Source organism: Mesoplodon mirus (assembly GCF_964341445.2).
Source record: "Mesoplodon mirus genome assembly, chromosome: 5".
NCBI lineage: Eukaryota > Metazoa > Chordata > Mammalia > Artiodactyla > Ziphiidae > Mesoplodon > Mesoplodon mirus.
The window spans coordinates 138,101,005-138,119,452 of record NC_138980.1 but is presented as its reverse complement, the minus strand read 5'-3'; the positions used below and the strand labels follow the sequence as shown (position 1 = coordinate 138,119,452).

Below are 18,448 nucleotides of genomic sequence, written 5' to 3'. Positions count from 1 at the left end.
AGTAATCCCTTTAACACAAAAGCTTGGTCCTGTGGTCAAAATCGCAACTACAGAAACTTGAATTTTGGGAAGAATGTCCAGCAACATTCTACTGAGAACTAAAAATAATGTAAATTAATATAAGATCAAAATTAAAGCAGTTCAGTGTTGTGTACAGTAGTATCTTTCAATTTGAAATTTTTCAATGTCAAATTCCAAGCCATTTGTGCATGTCTGTATACACAACTCTGATGGTTTTTCGATAATGCTAACTATAGTTATCAGTCATCAAGTTGAAATGATTACCCTCACTTGAAGATCACCTTTGTGTTTATATTCCATATCAGCGCCAAAAGAACAAACCAAATTACAGCCCTTTCCCCAGTTTTAACAGACAAATAAACTAATACTTATTCTACAAAAACAGGTGACTGAGGTCATCCAAGTTCTTAACTTTATGAGGAAACAGCTTTCTTTGGCCTTGAATTGTAATTTCCTAATAGACTTGAGTGGTAATTTATCCTGGCATCCCTTTCATTGATGCCCAGGAAAGTCACTCAATGTTTTGTTGATTTCAGCTCTGGGGGCCCTTTTAATATGTTCCCAGTATTTTTTATTTCTTAAATGGGCTTTCAATATAATTATTTTTAAAAATCAGAGTACAAATATCCAACAAACTGATAAATAATAATGGTATTACTTTCAAACAGTTATAATTTTTATAAAACAATAATGATAACCAATATTTATCAAATGATTACTCTGTGCCAGGAACTGTGCAAAGCACATTTCACTGATTATCTCCTATTAATTTTTTTTTTGTACATGAGGAATGGAAGCCCCAAGAAGGACAAAAGAAATCACTATGCCCATGGTGTGATGGGGTCAGGATTCAAAGGCAGGCAATATGACTCTGGCGGGTCTGTGCTTAAACACTGTGCAATTCTGCACCAGTAATGGCATTTATCAATGCCAAAAGCACATCCCAAACAATGCCTAATCTCTAGGCATTTTCCATTTCATAAAGATGATATGTACCATAAAGACAACAAATGGAAGAGTTAACATATAAATGCAAAAAAAATCAAAACAAAAAAATTACTAAAATGACTTACAAAACAAAACAATCTCTATCCACCTGCTGACTTTCATGTCCTTCTACCCTAAGCTAAAATAATAAAATGAAATAAAATAATTTTTGGTTTCCTACTGAGGTGATAATTCTGGCTGAGAGTTTAATATCATATGTCCATATTCAGAGTGTAGCAAGATTACATGCATATCATATGTAACAAAGGCCTCTGGAGATGGCATTTATGTGCACATATATATGTATATGTAAACATCTACATATAAATGTATTTATGTATATATTGTGTGTGCATGTGAGTTGTAATCCTAGGGACAGCATTTTGATTTTCTGCCTCTGTATTTCAAAAGGGGTGGGGGGGAGATAAAGGTACTGTATCTGCCACCATACTTATCTGCATAAAGAAAATTTACTATATTATTTTGCCTGTACTACTCAATATAAAAACCCTTCAAAGACCAACTGCTCTGCAAATATTACATTTTAAGGTATACTTCCTAAGATTAAAAACGTATCATGGGGGGACTTCCCTGGTGGTCCAGTGGTTAAGACTTCGCCTTCCAATGCAGGGGGTGCGGGTTCGGTCCCCGGTAGGGGAGATAGGATACCTCATGCCTCGCGGCCAAAAAACCAAAACATAAAACGGAACCAATATTGTAACAAATTCAATAAAGATTTTTAAAATGGTCCACATCAAAAAAAAAATCTAAAAAAAAAATATCATGTGTCAACGCAAGTTCATCAATTATAACGGATGAACCACTCTGTTATGGGGGCAGAAAGTATATGGGAAATCTCTATACCATCCTCTTAATTTTGCTGTGAAACTAGAAATGCTGTCTGAAGTCTTAAAAAATTAAAAAGACAAAAATATATCATATAACTTTAGAAAGGGATGTGACCTTGGAAGTTATTTAGTCTTCTGAAATTTAAATCATTTGCTCACTTCTTATTCACAGTTTTAAGAATTAAGGCCTTGGCCTGATATTTGACCAAAAACATTCTAAAAGCAAAACCCTCAGTTTTTGGCCCACGTGTGCTCGTATCACATGCACTGATGAGAAAGTAAATGAAATTGGAGCTAATGCAACATAAGCAAAAATTCTCTAGTCTGAAGTGTAATCTCTTCTTTATTTGTCATCAAACAAAAATTTAGGCTTCGTTAGAGAACGTACATGATGCCAATAAATGGCCTCAAATTTGTTAGTTAAATGATGGCATGAGAGATCATCTGTTTTCAGAATTATTCAGCAAAAGATTTTCCAGTTGTAAGAAGTTAAGTGTTTTGCACATGTAGAGACACACTCGCTAAGCCTATTTATTTTGTTTAATAAAAGCTAATACAATAAAGGGGTCCTTCTAGGCGTGTTGATGGCACAAATTGCTGTCACGGAACTTTGATGACTGACCTCCATGGGCGGGGGGAGGGGGAAGGAGGACGGGGAAAGGACCGAGTACACAGCAATCTTTCACAAGTGCCCTCACTCTGTTGTAGGAACAGGTTCTTCTTTTCTAGTTTATCTTATTTGACAGGCCCGTTCTTAACGTCAGTGGCTCTGCCTTCTTGGTTTTTCTCTAGGATGGGTTCCCAGGGAAAAGATTTATGGGTAGCTAGAAAAACAATTTTTTAAGATCTGCATGAGGTAAAATGATTCAGGAGATTAAAAGGAAGGGTGTGACCAAATGGGGAGAGGAGTGAGAGCAGTATGTTTTCTGCATGCCTACTATTACCAGACCCTGCTCTGCTAACACACGGTATTTAATTCTGATGCCTCTGCACTAAATGGATGCTCATATTCCCATCCTAAGATAAGGAACTGGTTTCTGAGAACTTAAGTAACTCATCGGTGGTCATGCCCTTGGCAAGTGGCAGAGTTCAGTGGTTTCCAAATGCCAGGCTGAGACCTGGTACTGGCCCAAGAGAATGTTCATTGGTCCTTGTGAAGGTGAGAATAAACATGAATCATGGAGTAAGGTTTTTTAAAAAGTCATATTAAAAAACAAAAGCTAACCATATTCCTTTGGAAAACTCTCCTTTATTCTGAGAATATGTGCCACTCCCTTTGTAAAAAATTCTAGTGAAATGCCTTTGGAAAATAAAATGATTGTGTATATCGACGGGAATTTCCTTGTTAAATAAATAAAGTCATTTATCTGGCAAAGTAAGCACTTAGTAACCCTGGGTCAGTCCCCCAGATGGTTTTTGAAGTCTTAGTGAGTCATGAAATCCAAAGGCATGAAAATGAGCAGTGGAGCTGGATTTAAACCCAGGCTTTAAATACCGTTTCGCTTCTACTGCATCATGCTGCTTTCTGCATGCACAAACGGATTCAGACTATTCTGAAGCCCCATAAAAGTACATATTCTAGACTCTAGAACATCACGGTCAAACAAAAGTTTTTGCTGTGATGGAAATGTTCTCTCTCTGTGCTGTCTAATGCAGTATCCACTAGCCACAGTTACTAGTTAGCACTGAAAATGTGGCTAGTGCAAGTGAGGAACTGAATGCCACTTTTATTTAATTTTAATTAATTTAAATTAAGAGAAAGTCACCTGGTTATCATCTTGACCAGTGCAGCTCTTGAGCAATCTTTACAAAACTTCAGTTTTAAATTTTCCAAGGGAAGACAATGTTTTATATAACTGAAAAAAAAAAAATCTACTCTAAGCTTGGGGGCAAAAGAGCACTGATATATTAACGTAACAAAAATACTTGATTGTTCGGCAAAGACCCTAAATGGAAATATTTGCCCAAATGGCCATCAAGATTCTCCAACCCTGAAAGGGAAATAAAGATTTTAGTTTAATTGCTTTGCTTATTATATTCTCACCTAGAGGCTACTGTGCCTGCCAGAAAATGCCAAAAGGTATGGTCTAGCAGCAGCTGCTGATTGAAATCACTATATTCAGGGTCAAGATACCTGGATTCTAATTCATGGCATGCATGTGTGTGCACATGCAAGACACATTTTTGAGCAGAATTTTGTGATTTCAGAAACTGAGTTAATATTTTCCATTGTTTCCTTACATGACTGTTTTGAGGATCAAGTATTAAACTTCAGAGGAGAATTCTATGTCAGCTATAAAGATTATACAGACGTCAGGCAATTTTAAGAATATATTCCTTTCTATATACATCACTTCCCAAAGAGTGTACCGAAACTTAGAGCCACAAAGGGCAAAACAAGGTGGACCTTGTAAATATCCTGAACTTGAACTGATGTCTTTGAGGTTTGTTCATGAAGCTTTAAGACATCCTTTCACCACTTTCAAAGTGCTTCGGTGTTTGGAGTGCTGGGTTATAGACAAGCTGTCTGTCTGGGAAACATCAGGTTCCTTTCCTGGATAAATAGAGTACAAGATGGCTACCTTTAAACAAATGTAAAACAAACAAACAAACAAACAAAAACCACCAAGAAATAGTGAAACATGTAGGAAATTTTATCTAATCTCTATAGTAGGTGGGAGAAATGAATGGAAACTCAATATACTGAAGATAAATAATGAGCATGAAAAGACGTAAAACAAAAGTGTGCTGTCAGCACATGGAATTAACTCCATGATTTGATGCAAAAGAGTTCTTTTTACCAACTGCCTTCTTTTTTAGCTTCTGTAAAAATGTACTCATAATTGAATATAACAGTGATTGAGTGAAAGTTTTATTGAACTTTTAAAAAAATCACCACAGGAACCTTTAGGTAACACATAAATCATAATGCTTGTTTTCTGATTTTCCTGGCAAAAAAACCAAAAATCAAACAAAGGAACAAAAAATAACCAGCCAAACAAACAAAACTGGCCCTGGTGGATAGAACAAATTCAGTCTGGAGTTCTCTAAGTCCCAAAGGAGGAATCGATGTTGAGACACGGAAACATGAAATCTGCATGCAGCCCTGTTCTCCCTGGAAGGAAAACTAGGAGCTAAAAGGGCTTTGGGTCTTGGGATCATTCATAACATTTACTAGCAGGCGACATCATGCACTGAACTGCTTAAATGATTTTCTGTCACAGTGTAGACTCCCACATTTGCAGAGATGTAAACAGATGTCCTTTCTTTTTCTGCTTTTTTCAAAATTAATTCTTATTGGAGTATAGTTGGTTTACAATGTTGTGTTAGTTTCTGCTGTACCGCAAAGTGAATCAGCTATATGTATACGTATATCCCCTCTTTTTTTAGATTTCCTTCCCATTTAGGTCACCAAAGAGCATTGATAGAGTTCCCTGTGCTATACAGTAGGTTCTCATTAGTTACCTATTTTATACATAGTACTGTATATATGTCAATCCCAATCTCCCCATTCATTCCACCCCCTCAGTACCCATAAGTTTGTTGTCTACATCTGTGTCTCTATTTCTGCTTTGCAAATAAGTTTATCTGTACCATTTTTCTGGATTCCACATATAAGCGATATTATACGATATTTATTTTTCTCTTTCTGACTTACTTCACTCTATATGACAGTCTCTAGGTCTATCCACGTCTCTGCAAATGGCACTATTTTCTTCATATTTATGGCTGAGTAACATTCCATTGTATATATGTACCACATCTTCTTTATCTATTCCTCTGTTGACGGACATCTAGGTTGCTTCCATGTCTTGGCTATTGTAAATACAGCTGCAATGAACATTGGGGTGCATGTATCTTTTTGAATTATGGATTTCTCCAGGTATAAGCCTAGGAGTGGGATTGCTGGATCATATGGTAGTTCTACTTTTAGTTTTTTGAGGAACCTCCATACTGTTCTCCATAGTGGTTGTATCAATTTACATTCCCACCAACAGAGTAGGAGGGTTCCTTTTTCTCCAAACCCTCTCTAGCATTTATTGTTTGTAGATTTTTTGATGATGGCCATTCTGACTGGTGTGAGGTGATATCTCATTGTAGTTTTCATTTGCATTTCTCCAATAATTAGTGATGTTGAGCATCTTTTTCATGTGTTTATTGTCCATCTGTATGTCTTCTTTGGAGAAATGTCTATTTAGATGTTCCCCCCAATTTTTGATTGGCTTCTTTGTTTTTTTTTTTTAAATACCTAGGAATAAACCTACCTAAGGAGGCAAACACCTGTACTCAGAAAACTATAAGATACTGATGAAAGAAATCAAAGACAACACAGATGGAGAGATATACCATGTTCCTGGATTGGAAGAATCAATATTGTGGAAATGACTATATTCCCAAAGCAATCTACAGATTCAATGCAATCCGTATCAAATTACCAGTGGCATTTTTCACAGAATTAGAACAAAAATTTTTACAGTTTGTATGGAAACACAAAAGACCCTGAATAGCCAAAGCAATCGTGAGAAAGAAAAATGGAGCTGGAGGAATCACGTTCTCTGACTTCTGACTATACTACAAAGCTACAGTAATCAGGACAGTATGGGACTGGCATAAAAAGATCAATGGAACAGGATAGAAAGCCCAGAGATAAACCCACACACCTATGGTCACCTAATCTACGACAAAGGAGGCAAGAATATACAATGGAGAAAAGACAGTCTCTTCAACAAGTGGTGCTGGGAAAACTGGACAGCTACATGTAAAAGAATGAAATTACAACACTCCCTAACACCATACACAAAAATAAACTCAAAATGGATCAAAGACCTAAATGTAAGGCTGGGCACTATAAAACTCTTAGAGGAAAACAGAGGCAGAACACTCTTTGACATACATCGCAGCAAGATCTTTTTTGATCCACCACCCAGGGTAATGAAAATTAAAACAAAAATAAACAAATGGGATCTAATTAAACTTAAAAGCTTTTGCATGGCAAAGGAAACCATAAAGAAAACAAAAAGACAACCCTCAGAATGGGAGAAAATGTTTGCAAACAAAGCTACCGACAAGGGATTAATCTCCAAAATATACAAACAGCTCATGCAGCTCTTTTTCTGCTTTTAACTCCTCTACTTCCATTGACAGGTTGTAGGAGTTAAGGTCTTACATATGTCTAGACATAACTATCCAGTAGTCAATGACAACAAATTTTTCTTCATCCAAGATTAAGAAAACCCTGAAGTCTCAAGACAATGAATGGGAAGCTGACACAAAGCTTGAGAGAAACCGCAATAGGCAGATGGAATAATTGGGGATATTTCTTCAGTGAATCTCACCTCAACCATGCCACAAAGTGCCAGGAATCTGATAGCAAAGCCCAGTGTTCGATATTCTTGACCTGTCTGAAGACAAGTTTTTCTTTTTTTCTGAAGAAAAACCACAGGCATGGTTGAAGGCTCTCTTTCTTCATATTTGTAATAGCATATCTTTAAATTTTCATCTTACAGGGATTTAGTGAGGATGATTTACTAACAATCCCTGGTATATCTTATCTCAAGAAGCACATCACATAAATGTTCCAGTAGTGTGATTATTTTTCCTTATATGGCTCATACAACTGTACAGGAGGCACTGAGAAAAATTCACTAAGGATCTAAGACTGTCAAACAAAATCAATAGCTAAAGTGATTGATGTATTAGTGGAAACAGGGATTTACATAGGAATATCAATATTGACTGGGTAAATGTCCTTTTCTATCTGGGTAAGTATCTAGAATTTTTTTTAAATGACAGGAATGCGTCATCCAAACAAAATTTTTGTCTTGTTTCCATGGGTCTATGGTGTCGTCGAATGATACCCAGACATGAAGTAGGTACTGTCAATATTTGCTGAGTGAAAGCATGACACTCTCATTCAAAAATGCAGCCAATCGGGCTTCCCTGGTGGTGCAGTGGTTGAGAGTCCGCCTGCCGATGCAGGGGACGCGGGTTCGTGCCCTGGTCCGGGAGGATCCCACATGCCGCAGAGCGGCTGGGCCTGTGAGCCATGGCCGCTGAGCCTGCACATCCGGAGCCTGTGCTCCACAGCGGGAGAGGCCACAGCAGTGAGAGGCCCGTGTACCGCAAAAAAAAAAAAAAAAAAAAAAGAAAAGCAGCCAGTCAACACACTTATTTAGAATGTGGGAGAAGACACAGATTACCTCCACTGGAAATCAGCTTTCTCCTTTCTCCTGACCTGTCACCATTCGCTCCATTCCCACCACCCACTATCAAGATTTAAAGTTCAGAAAATTTTCATTTTATAACACTAGAGCATGGTTTTGACTTTAGTCTTCTTTAGTACATGGAGGAAAGAGCGTTGGGATAAAAAAGCAAGTGAGAGTCCCCAGGCACAGTATCTATAACTGACAGAACTAGATCCTCTTGTGTAATGGCCATTTGTCCATTACAAGAAGCAGGAAAAGCTCATAATTTTCAACTTGGTTCATTCATCTAGGGTCACACTGCACTGAGAGCACTATGCAGGTTACTGTGCTTTTTTCATTGAAGATGGTTTTCAAATGTTCCTAATTTTAGTTGCATAGTTAATTTTATTCATACTTTGCTCTTAGAGATTATGTTCTTTGTATACACTGCATAATAAGCCAGCTCTTCTTGACCAAGTTTGATATGAGTTTGCTCTCTAGCAGGGATTTGATCTCATAAAATTATGTAGTAATCACTTTTATTATTAAGCTACCATTCTCTCACATTTTTTAAAAAAGTAGATGTTACCCTGTGTAAAGTATTAAGTCTGAGGTAAAAGCATAACTGCATAGTCAATCATTTACAAGTTTAAATAGTTTATCTTCACAGTGCCTTTTTTCCTAAAGTTATGGGAGTTGAGGAACACTCAGGTAACTATTTTTCTGTTTTTTTTTTTTTTCACAATTAAAACTAGAGTCCAAACACTGAGGAGCATAATGGGTATGAAGGAAATTCAGAAAAGAAAATTGGATGCTAAATATTAGGGCAAACTCTCCTAAAGACATAATAGCATTTTAGTAACCTTAGCATGGAAATAATGAATTACTGGCAAGTTTTGTCAATCTCAATTTCTTTTTCCGTCTGCCTTAAGAACTTTTCATAACTAATATTTATCTCTTCATGTCCCCTAAGACCTCAGGATATATCACTTTGGCAGTGATAAGCAAGGGATATTAGAACACATAATTAATTTGTTGTTTTAAAAGACTGGAGCATAGCACAATGATACTAAACAAATGCTGTGGTAATGCATTAAAATCGACTGTTTTTACCTTGTGTCATTAACAAACATGGTCATTCAAAATGTCAGAATATTAGAGCTTCCTTTTTATGATTTTTAAAGTACAAGATTAGAAATATAAAATGTGTATTCAGCTGCTATTGTTAATTCCTTAATTCAAAAATTGAATAAGCATGTTTACCTAATTTATAAGTATTATTTTACCATTTATGGGCCTCCTGTTTTTTGAGCTAGAAATAAAACGACCCCAGGGACTGAACAGAGAAGTGGAATTTTTAAAACAACAGAAAGATGAAAAAAGGTAGCACAACTGGTAGTAGTACTCTAGTAGCCAATGACCTTAGAATATTCTGTCAACACACTTCTTGGGATTTAATGGCCAGTGTAAGTTTAGTGTCTGTATCAATACTGAATAATAATACTAATAGTAGTAGTAGTAACTTGCCAACCCTCAAGGAGTGGAAGAAAAATCCTAGTTTATCTGGCTCGCTACCAAAATGATATCACTCTTGATAATAATGAATTATTTGTCTACCTGGGGTCCTAACACAATTAAGGATAGGATAAATTCTCAATTCTAGAGCTCATCTGGAAGTTCATGGCTTTGACAATCTGCTGAATTTTTTCTTTCTCTTAACAAAATTTCTCTTCACACAAAGATTTGATTTAGCTCCACTCCTAAGGACACAAATAAACACCCTAATCCAGAGGTTCTCAAAACTTCTTCAATTCATGATACCCTTAGCACCTCAGTAGTTTTTTACAGCACCCCACTGGCCAAAAGAAATAACTACCAGTGGCAATTCTTAAGAATTTAGTTCGGACGATTTAATAAGGTTTTGCCTCCACAACTGAGCGCTCGTTGAGTCCTGCACAACTTCTCACTCCGGAATGAGCCTGGATGTTCTGCCTCCCTCACTTCCTGGTCCACGCTGATTTTTGTGCATTGCTTGCTTCTTATCACAGCAATTGTCAATAACCCAGCTTTGCAAAGATATGATGTCATGGAAAGAAAAGGAATGATCTAAAGTTGAAACTGGGAACTATTTCAAGCTGTTAGTTCTCCAGGTGACTGACAGATGTTTCTGCGTTTCCCTTGAAAATTTAAAATACCTCTGGAACCCGTGTGAGTTCCCTGTGGTGGTCCAGGGTACCTCAGCACATGTCCTGGCCCTAGTTTCATTACTCTTAAACCATTGAGTGAGGGGTGAGGACACTCCCTCAGTTGGGAAAACTCAGGAATTGAGGAAGGAATTATTTGACCACAGCACCTTTCTGTGTTTACATGATGGTAGAGGACTTTCAAATGGCAGATCAAGGTTAGAAAAGAGACAGATGCTCATCGGTGCTAATAAGATCTAAAAATATAGTTAGGTGGGGTTAACAGACTTTTCATGTAGATCCAGTGAGGACTAGAACCTTTGTAGTGCAACATTTCTTTTTATTTTTATTTTTTATTTTTTTTATTTTTTTTATTTTTGGGGGGTAGGCGGGCCTCTCACTGTTGTGGCCTCTCCCGTTGTGGAGCACAGGCTCCAGACACGCAGGCTCAGCGGCCATGGCTCACGAGCCCAGCCGCTCCGCGGCATGTGGGATCCTCCCAGACCAGGGCACGAACCCGTGTCCCCTGCATCGGCAGGCGGACTCTCAACCACTGCACCACCAGGGAAGCCCTCTTTTTATTTTTATTTTCAGAGATACCTTAGTAAGACTAATGAAGAATAATGTAACCTGTAATAGAATTGATGAATAGGTATATAAGCGATCATTCTTCCTTTTTCAAACTCAGGACTAGAGGCAATACCACCTTCTACCCCATAGTCATAGGAAGAGGCCAGGAACAGCTACAACTGAAAACTCACAAAGACTCAAGAGGTGGTGAGGTACTTCGTAAGTGCTAAAGAAAGGGTAGAAATTTGAGTTGGGGATGGGGATAGTGTTTCCTGGCTGAAAGAATGCCCACATGGGGCACCCCAAAGCCTTGATAAATGAGGTCCTATACTTCTGTATGGTGATGGGGACTAATTAGCTAGACTGCCAAGTGTGCCCCAGCTTTTTATGGTACATTGAGTCCGCTCACTTCCCCTTCATTGCCCCTCCCACGCCCTCCCCGGTATGTGTCAGTATGTAGATATGAGTAAAGAGCAACTTGGATCATCTTTGGATTCTCTGTGTTAGTGTTTATTCAGCAGAAGATGGGGACTAGAGGTCCATTATCCAGATGAATTGAAACGTGTTTTTAACTGATGTGGTTTGACAGGCAGTTTGTATTCAATAAACTCATAGTTTTATGATTAAATTCTATTTGTTTTGTTACTGATAATTCTCCTGTTAATTTTTCCAGGGACTCGTATCTATGTATTTGTAAATACAAATAACATATCATTGAATGAAGTGCAGCAACAGAAGTAACTGTTATCCAGAAGTTAAAATAGTTTTAAATGCATTCTGAAGAATTTAAGAGGGGAAAAAAAAACTGCACATATTTAATGTAATTATCCATCTAATCTGTAATTTTCTTCATGTTTCTTCATGACAGCACTTGGGCAACCTTCTGTTATCTAGTTGTTTCTACTCTTATAAAATACTTTTTGACTCTTAATGATAGTTTTTCTTTTTAATAATAATTCTTTTTTATAAATTTACTTATTTATTTTTGGCTGTGTTGGGTCTTCGTTTCTGTGCGAGGGCTTTCTCTAGTTGTGGCAGGCAGGGACCACTCTTCATCGCGGTGCGCGGGCCTCTCACTATCGCGGCCTCTCTTGCTGCAGAGCACAGGATCCAGACGCGCAGGCTCAGTGGTTGTGGCTCACGGGCCCAGTTGCTCCGTGGCATGTGGGATCTTCCCAGACCAGGGCTCGAACCCGTGTCCCCTGCATTGGCAGGCAGATTCTCAACCACTGCACCACCAGGGAAGTCCTTAATGATAGTTTAAGTTTACTTTTCATGTATTTATTTCTTTACTGTACTCATGCTAATCATTAAAATATTTTCCTATTTCTTATTATTCTTAAGAATTAAGTTGCTACTCGGGATTACATTTAACAAACTATGTGACAGCCTTCTGAGCAGAGGCTGCCAGGAACTTCTCTTCTGCCTTGTATAAGCTAATTTTTTTAGATGCTGAGTTTAGCCTAGTTCTATAGACTTGAGTCAGTTGCATAGTTTGCAAGAGTCAGTTGCATATTTTCTTTATTACTTCTCTGACCAATTTGAGCTTGTATCTTCTTTTATTCTTAAACTATAAATGGAAACTAAATTTTCATAGCGCCATGTCATTCATTTGGTCAGTTGGATTTGGTGAACAGGTACTCCTGTTTCTCAGCAGTTTTGCCACAATAGTTCACAGCACTTTATGGCATTTGCAAATAATGTTCTCGTAGAAATGATCGAAATGTGTGTTGTGTTTTTCAAGAAGTTTAAGCTCTCAGGACCTTGGGTCTGTAAAACAGCATTATAATGTCCCTCTGCAGAGGACTGTGGAAAGTATCAAATGAGATTACAGATGTGAAACACTTAGAAGAATGAAGAGTGATGTATACATGCAACGTACACTGTGATTATTATTACTACCATTATTAGTCTTATTTTCTTCTTATGCCTCAGCTATTTAATCAGTATCTATTTATAGAAGATAATGCCATCCTGTCTTATAGGAGGTAATTATCTTCCTTCTCTCTTTACCAACAAATTAAACAATTATATTTCAACTTAAAGAGCAGTTAATGGTTTTCCAAAACACTTCATTCAAATAGATAATAACAGACTTTCATTGCTACTGTTTGTATTTGAAATTTCTAAGGGATTTTCTCAATAGGAAAGCTTAACTAGAACAGTTAAGTATAAAATCATCAAAAGTGATTAAAATATATAATAATGTCATTCTCTATAAAGTGCCGTTGAATTAAAGACACTGAACAATCTTCCCAGCATTATCATGAACTAGGTAAGAAAATGGAGGTTTACATATGGCCACATGTGAAGTCAAATGAAGAGAAAGGATAACACTTTATCTGTAGATGGAATGTATAGTAACAGATTGAAGACTGAAATGGTAGTTATTTATTCTATTCACCTTGCTTCTCATAGAAACATCTCCCTAGTAGAAAGTATGCTTTTCAGGAGTCAGTTAGTGTCAAAGGAAAACGTTGTAGCTGCAATATAAATACCCAGGGGGAATGAGAAAGCTGAACATGTCAAGACATTATTTTTCAACAAAATATAGAGTTGCATCATGGTCTAATCAGATTTGTCACTCTTATGTGAGTCCAATCAGATAAAGGAACTCTTGAATAGGTACAGGGAAAAATGAGGTCATCCTCGTAAGTTTACTTTGGAAAGAAAAGCACTATTTAGCTGTTAAATATTGTAGCCTTTTCATAAAATGCACGGATACACACTGGTATCCAAAAATCAATTTGCTATAATTTTAGAAAATATCAATAGAATACATAACTATGTAAAACAGAGTCTACTAAGTCACTGTGAGTTTGTCCCTGGCCTCTATCAAAAGCCCAGTTATTTCACCTTTGATGAAGTTGGAGGAGATGACTTTCAACCTGGTCATTCATCTATTCAACATTATATATAATTATCTATAGGGCTTTTCAGCATTTTTCTTTTCTACTCACCCCTATTCTGTTCTCTTTTTATAATTGCAGTGTGGGTCTTTTAAGCTTTTTCCCCGTTCTCAAGCTGCCCCATCACTTTTTCCTTTAGTCATCGATGGCTATACTTTCTTTTTCTTTTTTTTGCTTTAATTGAAGTGTAGTTGATTTACAATGCTGTGCCAATGTCTTCTGTACACCAAAGTGACTCAGTTATCCACATATATACGTTCTTTTTTTATATACTTTCTACTTGCATGAAAAAGTAGAGATCATAAGCCATCAATTCTCTAAACATTTCAGCCATCCATCTCCAAATTTATATCTCCCCCTTTCACTTTTTTTCATTGTTCTAAAGAATGCAGTACTTGTCTCTACTACTTTTTCAAGGTTAGTCCCTTTACTTAGGCTCATGATCATATTTTTATCAGCAGCTACAACTCCATACTTAACCTCTATGTCCCTCAGCTTAAGTGTTCTGAATTCAAAAAAATTTCCCTTGAACCTAATTCTCCCTCAAGCAGCTTTAGTTTTTCTTTTCCTCTTTAACTTACTAATCTTTTAAAGAGACGGCTGCACTTGCTGCTATCTCCACTTTCAATTCACTCCTTCACTAATTCTTCTATTACCCCACTAAGATGCTTCTCCCACTGGTCCTCCCAAATCTAGTCATTACAGAAGGGAATTGGTTCTTCTAATTTCCCCTCACCCTCCGCACTGTTGTTTCTGCTCTCTGTCCTTGTCCTTTAATTGTTGCCTTGTTTCTCCTAGAGTTCTGGCCTCAAAGTGTAAAAGCCAAATTCATTATGTCATTACGTTGGCCACTCTATCCTGTGTTCCCATGTCAACATCACCATTCATTTACTTGTTCGGGGTCAAAACGTCAAGATTCTCTCTGATTCTCCTTGCCCACTGGCTGTCTCCTAACATGCACACGCGTGCGCACACACACACACACACACACACACCATTCTGTAAGCCTATTGCTTCTTGCATCTGGACTAACCTCATCCTACCCCCCTCCCTTGACCTGGGCCTCCATCATATTTAGCCTGCTTTGCTTCTATGAATTTCAACAAGATCTATTTCCCTGTAATCATTTCATTCTATACAATCATTCAACAATAGAGTAATCAGAAGCAATAAAAACAAGAATGCGATCACGTGATCCCAGCTAAAAACCTGTGGCTCTGAGGTCCCATACACTGTATTCCAACCTTCTGTTTCTTCTGCCACATTTCCCTACTCACACCAAGCAGTCATTCCTTAATTGAGCCATGATTTCCCTCGCCCCACATTAACTAAATGTTGCCCCCTTCACCTGACTATCCCTGGCTGGCAAACTCTCCTTCTCTTCTCCTTTTCTCTCATAAATGCCTCAAGGATGGTGCTCACCAGATTTTATTCCAAAGGTCTAAAGTGTCAGCCCTTTTGCCCTGCCTCTCCCCCTACCCCCATGCAGATGGGGAGCTTTAAACACACCATAGCTTTTCAGTAAGTATTTTTATTACGTATGAATGAATAAACAAATGTCTTAATTTTCAAACCTAAGAAAATGGGATAAAAATAACATAGAAATAAAGCCAATGGGAAGAAGAAGTTGTTTTGTAGTGAAGGAGAGTGGACGCCATCAATACAATGAATTAATGCTGAATATGTACTAATTAGTGAGTGTGAAGGAACAGTTGAACAGGAAAGTCTCAATTTCCAGAAGGCAATTAGGGGCTATAGATCTGGAGCTCAACTGAGGTTGCAGGGCCAGAGATACTGAGCAGTAAGTCATCTGATGAAGGCTGATAGTCGGACACATATACAAACGAGTTTTCTAAAGCAGAGCCCAGAGGGCCAGGGGCTACACTTTGGGGAAATATGTTAAGGGGTGATAAGAGAAGCTGGTGAAGAAGAGGTCTGTGAGCAGTAGGGAAGAGAGCACACGACAGTGATGGCAGCTAGGAGATGAAATGCACCTTGTATTTCCTTTAATAACTGGCACCATGCCTTCTGCTTTATGGGTGACCAATAAACATTACTTGAATTAATGGATTTTCAGAGGTCAGTATGATTCGAAGATAGATTTCAGAATATTAAGGCAACAACAACATATGAGGAAATATAGAGAATAGATGTAGATCTTGGGGTAGGGTTGGAAGGATGGGCAGAGATATGATTATGGAGAAGTTTTATTGCCAAAAACAACAGATAAAAAAAGAGAACAGATTGGATAGTTTTTGAAAGATGGTGGAGACCTGTGCATAGAGGCAGGTGATGAGATGCTTTTACCTGTAGACCACAAGGACAGAAATTAGGACTTACATACTGTCTTTTTCACTAATTATTTGATCTAAAACCTGTCATTTCATAAGATTATTAGTTATCTGAGACAATAACTCTGTCTTAGAGTTTTCTTCTATCTCCTGCAGTTCTCAAAGACAGTTACACAATGTGAATTTCATAATTCAGAATTTGAACCAAAGTGATTGTACTTTAGTTGCCCATTCCTAGGGAGAAGAGAGTGTTGTCATTTTACAACCATTAATAAATGGCAACCAAGAGCCATAGGTTGGGAAGTGAGTAAAGCACAATTTCATTTCTAGAATCCCATAGAGACCTATTAAGATACATTGAGGATCTGTTAGAATACCAAGAATAACACTAGACCCTCGGGAACCCCATACAGTTCCTATAAGATGTACTGCAACCTGTGCTGAGTTTTTGAGATGGTGTCATAAGAAGATGGTGATGTTATCAGACAAATGCCTAGATGCAGAGGAGGAAAGTAGACACTAACTCTACACAGAGGCAGAGTGACCACCAATGACAGTGCAGGTATTGAGTGAGAGTTAGATCCTATTTAGAAGCCTCCAGAAACTAGGAAAGTAATGAACACTACAGTAAGCACAAGACAATGAGCTAATGATGGTATATGATCTGCAAATCTGCTTATCAGTTTTAATTAATTTCCAAGCTGTGGCATGTCTAAAATGATATTCAAGTCTGTCTAATGTTTTCTGTACTTGCCTCCCGTGATTAATATTCCAAAAATGGTTTAATTTAGGCAAACCTTCACAAAGATTTCAAATGAACTGGCAAACCAGGGCTAACATCTGCACAGTACATCAATGGAGATATATTCAAAGGGCTATACATGCTAATATCACAGGGACTTGCAAACTGAGTTTAAAGCCTGTCAAAATATTTGAAAATATTCACATGGTTGGGTAGCTAAACTCAGGTCCTACATGAATATAAGCTAAAGTTTTAAGTGAAAATGTCTCCATTGCAAATTTAATTCTCTCTTTTCCCAGACAATGTATTCTCTGGGAAAAATAAGTTTCTTCTCAAGAGTGACAGATTCAATCTACCATTTATCTTCAACTTGTATAATTTTAGCCACCATGCTTTTTAAATTAGAGAATGATGCAGTTGAACAAATATCATTGGTTTTATCAACTCTAGAGGGAAATGTACTTGAGTTTTCTCTAAGCACGCCCTCTTCTCTTTGCTCCCCCGCACACTTACATGTCACTGGCAATGGAGGAGTTCCGGGACATGGACTTTGGTGAGAGGTCATAATCGCTGTCAGATCGATACAGAAAGGACTCCCGGCGTTGACTGTGGACAAAGTTTGCTTGGAGAATTAGCCCAGATCCCGGGCTGGTCATGGGATCCAAGGGACTCCGTCCAGAAGATGTGCCATTGTCCACATCAAAGCTGTCAATTAAGGAGAAAGAATGACATTGCTGTGAATTGTATGTTAATAGTTTAGTACAGGGAGACTTCAGTTTAGGAACTGACAATAGGAAAACTTACAGCTGACTCCTGCTGTCAAAAAAAATGGTAATACCAAAACACACAAAAGAAAAAAAACACACTGACTTCGTATACTTGTCTTCCTACACCTTGGAGTACCTCTGTTAACTGACCAAATACAAAATATATGGGTCTTTCTGAACTCAATTTCAGTTTAAAAGGAGCCATTCTGCAAAGACTAGCTCTCCTAAGTACAGAATTCCTTTTACATAGCAATTCACTAAATATTTGGTTTCAGTTCAACAAGTGCCCATTACATGCCTAATATCCTTGATTCCCCAAACCTGGGCTTCTCCACTCCCACCTACACCTACCCAATCACTAATTTCTATTGTGGCCACTTCCCTCCATCCCCACTGCCAATATACTAAGTTCAGGATTCCGTCAACTGTCACCTACATTATTATAAGTGCCTTTAAATTAGTCTCTTGAATCCATTTTCCACCTTGTACGATTCTCCTTAAAATCTAAACCTTACTGTGTAATTCATCAGTTAAAACCTTACAGTGGCTCACTGTTGTCCTCAAGATAAAGTTCACATTTCTTGGCTGAATTGACAGAGTCTTAAGCATCTGTTCTCCATGACAATGAACGCTTTTCCCAACCTCGATATGCAACACTCTTCCATCGGGAACTTCATGCTCCCCTCCTATTGAACCACCCCCTACTTGTATCAGGCTCTCACTACCTAACCTTCTGCTCCCCAATTTCTCAACCCTCCAATCTCCTGCCTAATTATTATTTATCCTTGAGGACTTAGCCTTCATCTGAAATGCTGCCCTGGTACCCCAGAGCTTCATGAGATGCCCTTTCTCTGTGTTCCCAAGACTCTTTCCCACTCCCCACTTTTAGCGTTTACAGTGAGCTGGAAATAATTACCACTTGATCTCCATTCCTAGACTGCAAGC

At 37.9% G+C, this 18,448-nt stretch overlaps 1 protein-coding gene across 3 annotated transcripts in view; it reads right to left on the bottom strand.

Moving 5' to 3' along the window:
- The window catches only part of LOC309803775 (3',5'-cyclic-AMP phosphodiesterase 4D), a 575,480-nt gene that overhangs the window by 210,853 nt on the left and 346,179 nt on the right, over nt 1-18,448 (bottom strand). For all 3 annotated transcript variants that reach the window (XM_082620485.1, XM_082620483.1, XM_082620484.1), the window contains exon 2: nt 17,250-17,441. In XM_082620485.1, coding sequence (XP_082476611.1) covers nt 17,250-17,441 — 192 coding nt within the window. The remainder of the gene's footprint in view (nt 1-17,249; nt 17,442-18,448) is intronic.